Genomic DNA, 12344 nt, shown 5'->3' with positions numbered 1-12344 from the left:
GAGGGCTTATTTACAAACCTACATAGAAAGAAAGTTGTAAAGCGCGGCGAGAGCTAGCTGCCTGTCAATTTTGGCACCATTTAAAGTTTGTTTACTATTTTTCCCGAATATTTGAAAAATTAGTCAGAAAAGAAAAATTAGGAGTAGTTGGTCTTAATCAAATTTTCTGTATTAATTGAGCCATAATTAGGAAAAGCAATCTTACTAAAAGTTGAAGAGGACACCTAAGCCTTAATTGGAAATTTGACTTCGGTTATGATCGAATTGATATTGTCCTCAATATTGATTAGTGGTGCATGATCCTTTGATGGATAGTTTAGGAATGGAGACTAGAGCTTAATTGGGAGCTTAGTGACTTAACCCACTGCTTGATGAAATGCAAGTGAGGGTTGATAATTACTTGGCATTAATTAACTAACCCCTGGTTGATTACGAAGTTGATGGGTAAGAGAATTGCATGATTAACATCAAATTCCCAAATCAAACTCGAAATTCTTGATTGATGATTGATTGATTGAACTTACTAATGCTTGGATTAGGTGATTGCATGAATGAAGGAATGTGATCTAAAATGGAAATCGGCGGCCGAAAGCTTGAGGAGGCGGTCCATGGTAATTATTAAAATTAGGTTTACTAGCTTAGCTGATAAACATAGGAATTAATAATCAAATTAGCTTAGAGTTTGATTGGTATAGCCTAGCTAGAATTTTAAAAAAAAAAATCAAATTAGACTTAGTATCACCCACTTAATAAACGAGTAACCTAGTTTAGAATAGTCCCATCACTCTTAATAAAATGAATAGAACTTAGGCTCACTTTAATCTAACTCAAATTTAGGGATAAAGATTAGTCTCTAACATCAACCTTATGGGGATCCATGTCCCAAGGCTTCGAACAAGGCAATGTAATATTCTTTGCCTGACTTGGTATCGGGTCAAGCTCATGGGGGATCATATCTAGGGGCTTAGAACAAAGCAATGTAATATTCTTTGCATGACAAGTATCGAGTTTTATTTCTCATACTTCACTTTAGGCTTTTTTTCAGTCAGATAATTAATTCCTGCACTTTCAATACATTGATTGTTATTTTCCTTTTTAAGCGTGGTTAGGATAAGCCTTATGATCATAATAAACTCTTAAAACCAATGCATGAACACGTAGCGACTCAAATGATCTTTTGGATTCATAATTTGTAACCAGAGTTGTTTGATCACTTAGATGAACATCCCAACCAAGTTAGAGGTATCGAAATTGTGCTAATTAGACTATTAGCGTAATCAAGTCTCCGAACGTGGAAAACTCTAGTTGCTTAGAAAGTGAGACAATCTTCCGTGCCTCACTTGATTTCAACATGCCCCGAAAGGCTGGTGGCGACTTCTGTCTCACATAGAATTCTTTAGGATTAATCCAAACTTATATGAACCCAACATTACGTGAGATAAGGGCTTGGGCGAGACCGCACCTAATTGAGGGCCGTCAGCCCGCCTTTTGGGCATTACCTTTAAACCTTGTCCTTTTCCCTCGACGAAAAAGAAAGGGTTGCGATAGATACCAAGGATTCCTCAGGTTGATGAATGGTCGAGGAGTTTCAAATTCATGAACGGAGGGACCCCAAATCACTTTGGAGTAAGCCCCAGTGAGAGGTGATTAAATGGGTCAATGACTCACTTCTAACTCATATTCAGTAAGCGAAGTTATACATCGCTTAGTTAAAATTTTAATAAAGGTTGATATTGTTTAGAGCAGAAAAGCCCAACCGTTTTGATGGGTATCCAACATACCCATTTACAACCCAAATTACTCCAAACTCAGATAACCTATGCATGAGTGTTGCTAGGCCTGAACGCCGGATCCTGAATTGTTGCGAGCCCATTTCAAAGTCAATATGTTGCCGCTATGTGTTTCAGTCATTAAGAACCTTTAACGATTTTATTTTCTCGTTGTCACCAAATAAAGAAATGAGATTTTTTCCTAAAATAAAATTGTCTGAAATAGAGGGGAAGAAAAAATAATTTCTTTCATAAGTCAAATACTATGAGCAAGAGGGGTAAGACAGAAATCAACGAGATGAGGATTGTCTCCCTTATATCCACAAAACAAAAAGTATTTTTTAGGAAAATAATTAGAAGGTGCAGATCTTGAAACTTAAGGAAAATTGTCTAAAAAGTTCTAAACATATTGCACTTTTGCCAAATTAAGTTCTAAACCGTTCAATTTTGCTAATTGAGTCCTAAACATTTTCAACTTTTTCTAATCCATCCGACCAATTTTGACTAGAAATCGCTAACGTAAACGAATTTTAATATTTTACAAATTATTTATTTATTATTTTCTTTTTCTTTTTTTTTTCCATTTTACAACTCTGGCCGGCGATCAGGCGAGGGTCAACAACCTCGCCTATTGGTCGGCGCCATGAGCCCCTTGCCTGCGGCTAGTGAGGGTGTCGTAGCCTTCGCCAGCCAACAAGCGAGGGCCTAATGACCTCGTAGGACGGTTGTGCCACGTAGTACAGCCGGCATTCACGTCAGCGATTTCCGATCAAAATTATCTGAATGGACTCAATTGACAAAACGTGAAAATATTTGAAAATCAATTGGCAAAATTGAAAGGTTTATGACTGAAGTATCAAAAGTATTACAGATTTATCGTGTGCTATAGAATGCGTGGACCAAATTTATAGAGAAGTGGAGATGGTTCACGATTTGATCAAGACTTCTTTGAGAGAAAAGAAGTCTTCAACAACCGGCTCCAACTGCCAGTCAGCGACCCTTCCTGCGTTGCTTCAACTTCCCCATGCTCAAGTTAAAGGGGGTAAATAGTATAAAGAGAGAGGGAAACAAATAGCTTGTAGGCAATTTCCTCGGATTCTCGTCGATGGAGGTTAACAATTCATCATCGTCATCGTCATTCGCATCCTCTGTACGGCCACTGTATGAATCGTCATTCGCATCCTCAGTACAGCCATTGTATGAAGTGTTCTTGAGCTTCAGGGGAGCGCATACGCGCTGGCAGTTCGGGAATCGCCTTGGCACCAGCTTGATCGACGCAGGAATAAGCGTGTTTAGAGACGAAAAGGAGGTCGGGCCAGACAAGGAAATTGACCCTGCACTGGTCGAAGCCATTGAAAAATCGAGGATATCCATACCGATCATCTCGCCGGACTATGCTTCCAGCAAGAGCTGCCTCATGGGGCTGGCCAAAATGTTGGATTGCAGGGACACCATGAACCAAGCCATCATTCCCATATTCTACCCTGCCAACCCCTCTGATATTGGCTCCTTCACGGAGCACAAAAAACGAGGGATTGACGGCAAGCTGCTCGACTCCTGGAAGTCCGCCCTCCATCGCATTGGACAGTTAAAGGGATATCATCTTGACCACTCAAACGACCGGTAAATCAACTCTACTTTCCTTTGCTTGTACCTCCTAATAAATTCCATTGTGAAGTGATTGATGTTGAATCATCAAGTTGTAGATCATCTCGATTTTTGAGGGCCTGCTCAGTAACCAGCCAAACATGATTTCATTTTTTTGTTCCCCGAAACAAAAAAAGAACAGAAATCCGTTTGGTAAATTTTTTGTTCTCGAGTACAAATTTGTTCCAAGAATCAGTTTTGGAACAGACTCAACAATAAAAAAAAAAGTAGATTCTTGATTTTAGGAACAAGAATCAGAAATAGAAGAGATTTTTGTTTCTTTTTCTTCTTTCTTGGTCGGTGGCCGATGACCGGTGACTAGCCACAGGCCAGGGCCGGCGAGGGCTGGATCGTCGCGGCCTGGCGAGGGTCGCCCTCGCCAGATCCGGTGAGGGCGGCCCTTGCCCAGGCCATGAGTGGCGAGGGCGGCCCTCGCCCAGGCCCGAGGGTCCAACCCTTGCCGGATCCATGAGCCAAGGAAAGAGAAGAAAAAAAGAAAAAAAAAAGAAATAAATATTTAAAATATTTAAAATATAAAAAAAATTTGTGCAGTTACCAAACGTATTTCTTTTCTTTTTCTATTCCGTGAATAGAAATTTTGAGCCGGTACCAAACGCCTTCAAATGCTCAAAAATTATTTTCAGAAATAGAATAAAAAAAATCATTTCTGAGCATAAATTGTTTCCGAGAGTAGAATGGTTACCAAACGCACTCTTAGTAGGTTTTTCAAAATCTTTTTTACTTCGCCGCACATCGGAGGTGGGAGAGGAGATGGCCGAGCACTTTTCATATGTCAATCCTGAGTTCGTGGGAGAAACAGGCCGTTTAGATGACTACTCAGACTCTAGTCTCTAGAGACAATAAAAACCCTTGTCTGGTTGCCGGGCCCGACAAAATAATAGATGACCCGAATTATGATTAAGAAGAACTCATGAGGAGCATACACTAATTCCACAAAGTTATACAGACTGTCAATTCTCTATTGTGACTGATTCGATTCTTCATAGTCGTCATTGCCAATTCTCATGTTGCCTAGTCCTCGTTGGTTAGTAATTGGGTATAACTAAACTCGAGTATTCTGATTTCTGCCTTTCTTGTCATTTCTTTCTTTAGATTCCCATGATTGTTTTTGTTGTGAAAAAAATAAGGCTAACCGATCTTACAATTTAAATTTAACGTGAAAAGATGAAATTGCATAAAAATGAACAAGAAATAATAAAGACATAAGAGATTTACGTAGTTCGGTCCGAATTTTAATACGTACTTCATGGGAAGAGCTAGCCACCAAGAAATCAGTATGAATCCGGAGAATACCGAGCTTACAATTGTTCAATAATTTCCCAGACCTAAATCACACCCAATGTAAACCCGCATACACTACTGGAAAATTTCACACGAAGAACTTACTTAGGAAACTCACGAAAAAAAAAAATGCAACACTCCTCTTATTTGCTCTTATGTGTGTTCACAGAGTAGAATTACATCTCTTATATATACATAATTTTGTCTCCAAAACGGGAAACCTAAACCTATTCAAATTATGAAACTACTCAAACTAGGAAACTTACTACGATAAAAAAAATATCCACCTTGGCTCGACGTTTGCAGATCATCCATGCCTCACCCAATGCCCCGACAAGCACTCAATCATTACAACCATAGCTAAGCTCGGACTTCTCTAGAGAAATGAACTCAGTCCACCTGTCTACAAGATTTTCTACCTCAAGTAGCTTCTTCACAATCACATCATCTCTTGACATGCTATATCTGACGCAGAAAAATATGTCACCAATGAACTCGATTGTCCAATGATATCTTTGGCTTCCACTAAACACCAATGTCAACAACACTAACATAATCATTAGATCACACCGCCTATTCAGCTCCTTTCGTTGTCACCATGTTTGCCAATGTAGTTGTCAACAAAACCATTGTATCTCTCGATAGCGCCTTCCAACTTATAGCACAACTCATGGAAGGAAAGTTATAAATGTTCATAAATCGACCATCCTTCAAGTTAGCCATGTTACTTGAGTTCATAAACCCAGTTGTTGCTACACAACCTGAACTGCATCTTCCTAAACATACCCCAACATCTATCATTCCCAATAAAACCAAGAGGATCCACTTCATAGCATCACACTATAAACCTAGATCACCATATACATTCTCCCGATTGCACGTGAAAGATGAAGCCTAGTACTAGCCATGACATAGCTCAGACAACCAATGGTCTAACATTTGAAGCAAGTAGGAAACTTACAGAAGTTCTCGACTGTGTGTGGAAGCGCCTCGACACTTTCCTGACAAAACTCCTCCAAGTCATTAGTAATATTCCAACAGTCTTCACTCTCTTCAATTTCATACCTGAAACTGTCTTTACTACATCCCAATTATCTATTACAATAGTTGTATACAATCATTGCTCTGTCTCATCCACCTCCGCTAACCACCTCGAAGCTTCGTCAACTATTGACCTCAGAACAACTGCCTCATCTACGGTACTCTGCACAGCTCTAGGCTTTCCTTGAAGCTTCACTTGTTTCTGAGCACCATCCGGATCCTTTTCTATAATCAATTCGTCACTCATTCTCTGAAACAGAGTAGATTTGTTAAAGTTAACACCTCTTCTAAACATAAACTTATATGAATCTTTTTCAGTGCGCCGCAGCCTATATCCCTTTGCTTCATGTGCAATTCTTAAGAATATGCACTTTCTCGCCCCGAGCTCTTGCGCGCCACCACTCACACGGGCATAAGCAAGGTAACTAATCACTTTTACTCCAGTTTAATTAGCAGGCTTACCTAACCATGTTTCCTTAGAAGTTTTTCAATCAATTGTTGGTGATTATCATTCAAAGTCATGCACCCAATAATCATAACTAGATGGACTTGTAGTGACGGTTAACATATCATTGGCATCATTGAAATTGTAATTTACCGGAATAACAACATTACCATAGCCTGGAGAGTGCACCTTGACTCCTTTATGGTTGTATTTCGAGCAATCTCTCTTGTAGTTCTCTACCTTATCACAATGATATTGACGATTTTGACCATTGGACCTCAACTTATAACGGCTCTTCCATCTACTACCTCCGGACTCTTTGTGGTCATCTCTGCCTCGGATAATCAAACCTTGCGCTAATTTATATTGTCGTAACTTTTTTTGCCAATCCTTGGAAACCAAGGCAAATTTTACATTTTCCAAGGCAACAGTAGTGTGCCCCTATAGCAATGAATTGGTCAAGTGCTAAAAAAACATTGTAGTGATGCCAACAGCATCATGTCTTGTTTCTCATCAGGCAAGCCCTCGTTAATGTTCTTCAAGTCTATTATGAGTTTGTTAAACTCATTTAGATGGGTTTTAATGGATGTGCCCTCCACCACCCAAATTTGAAACATCCTTTTAAGCATATACAAATGATTGTTCAAACCCTTCGTCAGATAAAGTGCATCAAGTTTTGCCGTGGCATCCCTCTCTCCAGTCACTTCAATCAATTCTTCATCTGACATATTCAACAGGATTATGCTTTTTGCGTTCTTCATCAACTCTACCTTATAGGCGTTTTTCATTGTTTTGACAATTTATCCTTGACATCAAATGTCTTCGCCAAATTTTGTGTTGCTGATAGAGCACGCATCTTAAAGCTCAACAATCCCAAGTTGTTCATCTCATTGAACTTCTCAATCACAACTCTTGCTATGGACATAATTGCAAGCACAATGTTTCTAGAAAATGATCAAACAAGCAAAAGCTCCAAATGAATCTGGAAACTATAACCTTAGCTCTGATACCCGTTGTTGTGAAAATAATGTGGAAGCTATTGAATGTTGCAATTTAAGTCTAATGCAAAAACGAAGAAATTAAAAGAAAAGTCAACAAGGAACAATAAGGACATAGAAGATTTACGTGATTCGGTCCGAGGGTTGATACCTACTCCAACGACCAAATTCAATACATATTCTCAACAGTATTCATTTACTCATTTTGATTGTTAGGGATGGCAGGCTTATATCCGAGCTTGTCTTGTATGTCACTCGGCAACTCAAGAATGCTGAACTAGTTGGTACTACTTCCATGCTAGTCGGAATCGATAATCAAATCCGCGAGATGATGACAAGGCTTGACATTGACTATTCCAATGGACAAGCAATTGAAGTACGCCGCAATGAGGCTCGAATGGTCGGAATACATGGAATCGGGGGGATTGGGAAAACGACTCTTGTAAAATTGATATACAACCAACTATGTCCTCTGTTTGAAGGCTGTAGTTATCTAGGAAACATCCGAGAGATATTGAAAACCGAGTCCCTGGAGCATCTGCAAAGCCAACTAGTTTCTGACCTGCTAAAACAAGAACCCATAGGCTTGGGTTCCTTAGAGGAAGGTATTTATTATATCAAACATAGGTTTCGCAGTATGAGAGTTCTCATTGTGCTCGATGACGTCGATGAGAGGAATCATCTCAAAGCATTTGCCGGGAAGCTAAGCTGGTTTGGTTCGAGAAGTAGGATAATTGTAACGACAAGAAACGCCGATCTTCTTAATATCCCTGATGTGGTTGTGACTTATGAAGTTGAGCCTATGGAGATTGATCAATCCATTCGTCTTTTCAGTCTACATGCTTTTGGAGGAAGTTCTCCCAATAAGGGCTATGATGATCTGTCCAGGGACATTGTTTCCACAACTAGAGGGCTTCCTTTAGCAATTGAGGTCTTAGGTTCATTTCTGTACAGAAAAACCAAAGAAATATGGCGTGCGACGTTACATGAACTAAAGAAAGAGACAGTTGATTCCGTCCAGCAAGTGTTGATGACTAGCTATGAATCTCTAGATCAAGGGACAAAAGATATATTTCTGGATATTGCTTGTTATTTTATAGGAAAGGACAAGAGAATTCCTTTCTACATGTGGGAGGACTGCGGTTTTTATCCTTGTACGGGTATCGAGAGTCTCCTTCTCACGTCCCTGGTGAAAATCGGAGAGAACAACGAGCTCTTGATGTATGATCTGTTAAGAGACCTTGGTCGAGAAATTGTCTCCAAGGAAGACCCCGCTAACCATGGAAGGCGCAGCAGACTGTGGAATCATGAGGAAGCCTGCGATACCTTAAGGAGTAAAAAGGTAAAAATATTCTTGTTTTGGAATTCTTTGGATGCCATACATCCTTTCTGACTGTAACCACTAGAATTCACCTAATCTTTTCTTCATTCAATACACAGGGAACGAAAAGGGTTCAAGCCATCCGTCTCAAGTTCGCCAATGGTTCAAACAATTGTTTCACACGTGAAGAATTTCAAAGACTGTCCAAAATGAGATTCCTCAAATTGGACAAGGCAAATATCCGGGGAGATTTCACAAATCTACTTTCCAATTTAAGGTGGCTCGACTGGCAAGGGTGCCCCACGACCTTTGAAGCCGTGAACTTGCATCTCAAGAAATTGGCAATTCTTGATTTATCGTGGAGCAAGGTCACTCAAGACTGGGAGGGTTGGAGTCAAATCAAGGTGACATGGAACATATCTCATTTCGTTTCGACTCATCACAGGGAATTAACTTTGCGTAAAAAATATTCTACTTTGGATTGCAGATGCCACGATTGAAAGTTTTAAACCTCACAGGGTGTAATGAAATGCTGATAACTCCCAACTTCTCTGGTTACCCGCTGTTGGAGATGTTGATTCTCGAAGGCTGTTTTCAATTGGTCAAGATAGACCCTTCGATTTGTCATCTAAGATCCTTGGTTTCCTTGAATTTAAAATCCTGCAGCAATCTTAGTATGTTGCCGCCAGATATAGGTAAGATGGAAGCGCTGCAAGAGCTTCTCATGGATGGCACTTCTATACAAGAAATCCCTGTGTCGATAGCTCGTATGAAGAAACTCAAAACTATTAGTGCCTCCAATTGCTACTCATTAACTTACCTGCCCAAATCCATTGGCTATATAGATGCTCTTTCGATGCTCTTGCTGGACAATGTGAAGATCCCTGAACTCCCCAATTCAATCGGAAGTTTGATGAAACTTAAACGGTTGTCTTTGAGGGACTGCCGGGGGATACAGAAACTTCCAGAATCTATTGGCAAATTAGGATGCTCATTGTTGGAGTTGGACATATCGGGGACACTTATTTCGGAATTGCCTGACTCCATGAAAAACCTGCGGCTACTGAGAGTTCTTAAGATGGAGCGTTGTCATGTGAGACAGTTTCCTAGTGCCATTGGCAGGCTAAGGAAACTTGAAGAGATCCATGCCTCCCGCTGTAGGAGTTTGGAGGGAAGCATTCCTAGTAACATTTGGAATCTACAAGTCCTGAAAACATTGATCCTAGGATATAGTGGTGTTTCTAGCCTACCATCATCAATCCAGTCGCTAAGCCGTCTCCGGACCCTTGATTTACTACCTTGTGATAAGCTTGAAATGTTGCCGATGCTTCCCTCAAGTTTGACTTGCCTGCGAGTAAGTTCAAAGAAGATGAGCATAATCCCTGATATTCAGAACTTAGTTGAATTGGAAGTCTTGAGCTTTGGGAATGAGAATCCCAAGGAGCTAACAGTTCCTCCTGCGGCAATTGATGCCAGATCCACTTGGACCAAGCAGCAGTCTCTTTGGCCTGTAAGGTTTCCGAAGCTCAAGAGCTTAGAGTTGTTTCACTCCAAAATCATCAATTTGGGATTTGAATATGGGTCTGCATGCGTTCCTCAGCTCAAGAAAGTCGCCCTGACTGGCACGAATCTTCAAGGAGTATCGGGACTTCCCTCATCGTTGTCCGTCCTGTCATTCCAAGCTTGTTTATCGCTGAAGAGCTTGCCATCAGTACACAATTTGATTTACTTGTCAGAGCTAGAGCTCTTGAACTCAGCTGTCCAAGTGATTAAAGGGCTCGGAGGGCTAACAAGCCTGGAGATCCTGGTCATTTCAAATTGCTGGATAGAACATCTCGACGGCCTCTCCAAATTGAGATCATTGAAGAGATTGTCTCTCAGGAACTGCAATTCTCTCAACAACTTGCCCGACGTATCTGATCTCACCATGTTGAAAGTCCTGGAAATCCATCGGTGCCGGTTGATCCACGACATCGAAGGCCTTGAGGGATTGACATCCTTGGAGGAGCTGCACGTGAGTAAATGTAAGGCTAAAAGGTCATCAAGAGTAAGACAAGCCCAGGAGAGGATCAGAAGACGTTTGAGGACATCCCCTTGAATGTGATCATCGTGTCATATGATGTGTGTCGGGACTTTTCCAGAGGTGATGGCATTACTAAGTGGGCACGAACAGTTATTCATCAAAGAGATACCATCACTTAGCGCGGACTCTCCCAAGTCCATATCAATCGCAACTTTGATCTTAATTAAAGACCAAACAATATATGCATGATTTAGACTGATGCAATTAATTCTTTTTGGGTTTTTCTTGTTTAAGTTACTCTATACATGTAAGCTATACCAATGGACAAGGATTATTTCCTAATAGAAGTGACTCTATTCATGTAAGTGACAAGATTACTAGAAGATTTGATTGTATGGACGAAAGGATTTCTAGTGATTTTATGGCAAATCTACAATGGCTAAATTGATTACATTGAAGATCATTCAACGGTCATCTCAAAGATCTACAACTATATAAGAGAGCACTACAAGCTGAAGAAACTATACACATGAACTACAAAAACTTTAAGAGTCCGATACATTGTGTTAACGAGAATTTCATTTATTGAGAGTGATATACTAATTGTAAACAGTACGAGTGTTGTATTAGACTTTATATCGGTGGTGTGATCCACCTTTTCGCGCAAAAGTAGAAGCAGGCTATGCTTGTATCTACTCACAGAATGACCGATGGAATCTAGCCTGTTAGTGATTATTAGTCTAGGAGAGTGGAAGTAAGCTTAATCTAAACTGAACTACTATAAATCTGCGTGCATCTATCTCTAGTTCTCTACTAATTATTTTAATTGTTGGGTAGAAGCATTGCACATGATACTTTTAGCTTATATTAGCAATATAAAACTGTTCCTGCAAATATCAAATTGATTTTGTTTATTCCGCAAAAAATCTTGGCAATAGTAGCTAAACTATATTATCATATGGTCTTTTTGTCTCATAAAAATTTCTAAGCATGTGAAAAATCAGATCATTTCAGTGAAAAAAATTTCCATTATTTGTCGGATCAAGCAAATTAAATACCTTAATGTGGTTAATATCTTTATTGTTTAATATTTCAAATCTATGTGTTACACGGCATTGCTGGATTCACTCCTTTAGTAGAAAAGATCAACTGAAAGTTTCAGTCAATTTCATAAAAAAGAAAAAGATCAATTAATCGCAGCACTGATAAGATTTGTAGCTCCAACGCTACAGATAAGAAAATCTTCTCGACCCTAAGCCAAAACAATAATTCCAAATGAACAGACTTTATAGTAGTGTTCGGTCTGGTTTGATTATAGGTCTTCATGTATTTCTACTCATTTATTTTGATTCTATGATTCTATTTTGAACTTAACCCATTACTTCAATCCCCGTTTTGATTTCCTGAAGGCTCCACAGCTGGAATGTCCAAACAGCATCCAGTTGGCCTTCAAAAAGTCTTTGCTAAGTATAGCCCATTTAAGTCTCTTGTCTCTGCGAGCGATCATCCCATCAATGATTGGTACTTAAAAGTCAAATGAACATTTTCAGATAAAAAAAAATCTAGTTCTAGTGCAGCTACCATTCTTTCAAGAAGTGTCGGTCTAAACCAAACTTTCTCTCCCATGATCGTTGGAACCTCGGAATTAGAGAAAGTGCACAACCATGATAAAATTCTGTAAGATTCAGTAGTCAGATTTACTGTTCTACTTGAAGGATTATTTTGCTTTGCTTTACATGAGGTGCAGGATCCATGCCATTGTAAAAGTTTCTATATGACACATGGGAGAGATGAATAC

At 39.7% G+C, this 12344-nt stretch overlaps 1 protein-coding gene across 3 annotated transcripts; it reads left to right on the top strand.

The window, feature by feature from the left end:
• The first annotated feature begins 2799 nt into the window (after positions 1 to 2799).
• LOC115693830 (disease resistance protein RPV1-like) lies at positions 2800 to 10909 on the top strand. Of its 3 annotated transcripts, none has more exons than XM_056316059.1 (4): positions 2800 to 3392; positions 7428 to 8544; positions 8643 to 8927; positions 9011 to 10909. In XM_056316059.1, exons 1-4 carry the CDS (start codon positions 2875 to 2877, stop codon positions 10619 to 10621), a joined length of 3531 nt encoding a protein of 1176 aa, XP_056172034.1. In that variant the 5' UTR covers positions 2800 to 2874; the 3' UTR covers positions 10622 to 10909. The 3 variants fall into 3 exon arrangements, with proteins under 3 accessions (XP_056172034.1, XP_030476753.2, XP_056172035.1); XM_030620893.2 differs by having other exon boundaries at positions 7419 to 8544; XM_056316060.1 differs by having other exon boundaries at positions 3261 to 3392; positions 7505 to 8544.
• Positions 10910 to 12344: the final 1435 nt, after the last annotated feature.

This window comes from Syzygium oleosum, unplaced genomic scaffold (genome assembly GCF_021117445.2).
Source record: "Syzygium oleosum isolate NSW1041296 unplaced genomic scaffold, Sole_v2.1 Sole_v2.11, whole genome shotgun sequence".
NCBI lineage: Eukaryota > Viridiplantae > Streptophyta > Magnoliopsida > Myrtales > Myrtaceae > Syzygium > Syzygium oleosum.
The sequence above is the reverse complement of the archived record's forward strand: the minus strand, read 5'-3'. Positions and strand labels throughout refer to the sequence as shown.